The sequence below is a fragment of the Hyaloscypha bicolor genome (genome assembly GCF_002865645.1).
Source record: "Hyaloscypha bicolor E unplaced genomic scaffold K444scaffold_16, whole genome shotgun sequence".
NCBI classification, from domain to species: Eukaryota; Fungi; Ascomycota; class Leotiomycetes; order Helotiales; family Hyaloscyphaceae; genus Hyaloscypha; species Hyaloscypha bicolor.
This window is the reverse complement of record NW_020194518.1, coordinates 241,577-245,348: the sequence shown is the minus strand read 5'-3', so window position 1 is coordinate 245,348 and position 3,772 is coordinate 241,577. Positions and strand designations below refer to the sequence as shown.

Here is a 3,772-nt window from a genome sequence, read left to right as displayed (position 1 = left end):
CGACTAGTTTGAAACTAAATATTATCCGGTATTAAAGGAAACTAGAATATGCTATAGGGATCGGATATATAATATAGATAAGAAAGAAATACGAATTTGTATATTTATAGGAGAGGAAGTAGTTATTCTAATTAGAATTAAGGAGATATATATAGGAATACCAGAAAATCGCATGTCTCTTATAATAATTAAGTATATATTTATAGATAGTAAAGTAATTCCTCTAGTAATAATTATTCCTAAAGTTATAATTATAGTTTCTTGGTTCTATAAAAATATAACCGGCTATAAGATTATTATAGTCTCTCCTATAAGATATATAAACAAGGGTATCTATATGGTTTGGTTAGATTATTTTATTAAGTATAATAATTGCAGTCCTAATAAGGAATAGTATATTCTCTTAATTAATAAAGTAATTTGCTACTAAGCAAATAATTTTATCTTAAAAGCTATATTTAATAAAATACAAATTATCTAATTCCTCTCTTACTAAATCTACTTACTTTAACTATATAATATTAGTATTTTTAGGAAATAGAAATACTACTAATAGGTTAATATTATAAATGCGATTCGCTTATATAAGCCGGAATATAATATCTAGTACTTTTTTCGTAATTTTCCTAAAATAAGAAAGAAGATATTTACTATTTATATAATTAAATATACCTTTTAGAATACTGGAATTTGGCCTATTAGTTTCAAAGTAGTATAGAGAAAGCTTAAGAAGTATAGTAAAAAGAAAAAGAAAGATACTAGTTTTTAATTTCTGGAGTTTGGATCTAAATTAGAAACTAAATTAGATATAGAAAATATATAATTTATTATACCTGCTTCTGCTCCTGCTCCTGTTTATAAATACTAATTACCTACTCTTCTAAAACCTCCTTCTTTATATAACGAATATGTTCTATAGCTCGATAATCTCAATAATAAGATTTTGGATATTTTAAGCTTCTTCTCTTATAAAGAGTATTTAGTTATAATTAAGGCTACCAAGAACCACCTAATGCTTGGAAGTTTATAAGAGCTAGATGCCCAGAATACTTGCAAGGTATAGGTTAAATATTATAAGACTAAGCTAAATATATGGCTTAGTTTCTAAAGAGGGAGGTAGTTAAATATATCTAATACTCTAGAAAAGAAGAAGATTAAAATAAGGAATATAGTAGAGGAAGAGCTAAAGAAGGCCAAAAGACAGCTTATAAAGGCTAAATTAGCTAAAAAGGAAGCTCTTAAAAGAATAGGAATTATTATACGAGCGGCAAAGAGAGAGAGGAAGAAGAGAATAAAAAATCTGGAGGTATAAGTAAAGAAGCAAGTTCTTGGAACTAATATAATTATTCCTTCCGAGCTCCTAATACTAATTCGTAATCTCTAAAATAAACCTATAGAAAGCGAGCTTAAAGCCATTCGAATTAAATACCAATTACTTTATAATAAAGTAGCTAAGAAGCAAGCTGAATTCAATTATATATAGGCTAAAGATCCTATAATCTTTACTAATATTCCTATTAATCCTATAATACTCGTATCTAAATAAGCTTACCGGATAAAGAAGAACTCTCTTAGCTAATTATATATACAGGCAATATTAGAGGAATCTAAGGGATTAGATCACATACAATTTATTTTCGGTTTTTTTACCCCCCTTACTTTCAGATACACACTTCACCTACCTATAGAACTCACTCAGTATACCTAATCCACTTAGCCCCAAGCTCTAGAACCTACTATAAGTAGAACTAGAGCCGGCTAAATGGCCCCCCCGGATCCCCCGGGCTCCAGCCCCCCTAATATCGACCCCCAGGACCTCGGAGAACTCCCTGAGAGCCCTAGCTCGGAGCTAGAGCTACCCACTAGCCCCCCATTACCTCGATTCCCCCCGGGTTCCCAGTTCGCCTTCGATTTAACTACGAACCCCATATCCTCAGACGAACTCGCAGCCCCTTTTTCTCAGCTTAATCAGGCTAGTGCGAATCGCCAGAGCCGCACACTAAACGGGCTAAAGCGTGGCCCTAGCTCGAGCGATATTGATAGCGATATTGATAAGGAATACCAAAACCACGGAAACTACTACCAATATCAGAACCAAGCTTCGAACGAAGCTAAACTACTGATCCGCGAAGCCCGAAGCTTAATAGTCAAAGCTATTAGTATCACTACGTCACATGACCAGCAATCTCGACTACTAGATCTAGTAGAAATCTTCAGGGAATACACAGAATTCGGCCGTATCCGCCATACTAGTACTTTACTAGCCTCTCAAGTAGCGAACCTCGAAAATGCCACTAAACGGATCGAAATTCAAGCAAGAACACAAGCAAAAACTACCCCCACGAAGCCTACACAAGCTACACAAGCTAAGCCTACTTGGGCTAGTGTGGCTAGTCAAGAACCTACAAACTCAGCAAAGAACTGGACTTTAGTATCACATACTAAGTCCAAAAATCAGGGAGGAAATGGCACTAGTACACTTACTAGTAGCGGTAGTACTCGTGGCACTAATACGACTAGTGCTCGTGACACTAGCTTATATAGCACACGTGATGCTAAAAACACAGCCCTCTCTAGGAAATGCACCTTCCTACTAGCTCATATAGAGCAGGCTACTTCCTTTTCAGCTATTTCTACCCGCAATTCGCTCAATACTGCTTTCCGCTCTAAGGGAATCAAGGGACTAGTAATCTCTATAGTCTCTCTTTCCTCAAAGGGTAATATTATAGTAAATACTACCCCTGAGTTCAACTCTGACTTTCTGGTTCAAAATATTGAGATTATAAAGGGGGTGCTTCCCTTAGTTAAAAGCATACAAAAAGGGGAACCATGGTATAAAGTTATTATCCACGGTATACCTATTCGTGAGTTCGATACACCCGAAGGAATGGACTTAGTCCTAGAAGAAATCAAGACCTTTAATAAAGGACTAGAGCCTATTGGCCAGCCTTATTGGGCCACTTCTAAGGAAAAGAGAGACTCAGGCCTCCAGCGAGCCGGTTCAGTAGTAGTGGCATTCCCTACCGAGATCCAAGCTAATAGAGCTATTAAAAATAGACTCCTTATAGCCGGAATCTCTGCTAAGGTAGTAAAATATCATACTATCTCTAGCACTGCACAGTGCACTAGGTGCGCAGGGTACGGGCACTTAGATTCTATTTGCAAAAGAGAACCTAAGTGTTTACTATGTGGGGAAAGTCATGTGACTGAGAACCATTTTTGCTCTATCTGTAAAAAGAAGGGTAAAAAGTGCCCCCACGTGATCACCAAATGCTCTAATTACTTAAGTACTACATATTTAGCTAATTCCAAGCTATGTGAAGTGTACTTAGCTATTAAAGCTACTATGATTCCTACTATTACTATTAATGAGTAACTACATTAAAGTACTATAATTTAATATGAATCGTAATAGAACTACTACTGAAAACGTCTTGCAAATAGCTATAGAATTGGATATTAAAGTCCTAGTAATCCAGGAACCATGGGTAATAGCAAGGGATAGTAATAATCGGAAATATCGTTCTATTATATACTCGAGCTATTATTAAATACTCCCGAATTACGGTACCTTGAGACCTAGAACCTTAATTTACGTAGCCCGTGAATTACAGGCTAGCCTAGCTCAAAACTCACCAAGTGATCCAGATTGCCTAATTATAGACTTAAGTCTAGGTGCACTAAAAATGCAGCTAATTAATTTCTATAATGCAATTCACCCAGAAGACTCTAATAGTATATTGACTATATTAAGAGAGGACATTTTACCTAC

At 35.5% G+C, this 3,772-nt stretch overlaps 1 protein-coding gene across 1 annotated transcript; it reads left to right on the top strand.

Annotated features, from left to right (window-relative positions):
- Positions 1 to 2,104: 2,104 nt before the first annotated feature.
- K444DRAFT_499792 (uncharacterized protein) lies at positions 2,105 to 3,280 on the top strand (the record flags this gene model as incomplete). Its single annotated transcript, XM_024873332.1, has 3 exons — positions 2,105 to 2,445; positions 2,521 to 2,868; positions 2,977 to 3,280. Coding segments are annotated over 3 exons (993 nt in total), but the record flags the coding sequence as incomplete, so codon positions are not given.
- Positions 3,281 to 3,772: the final 492 nt, after the last annotated feature.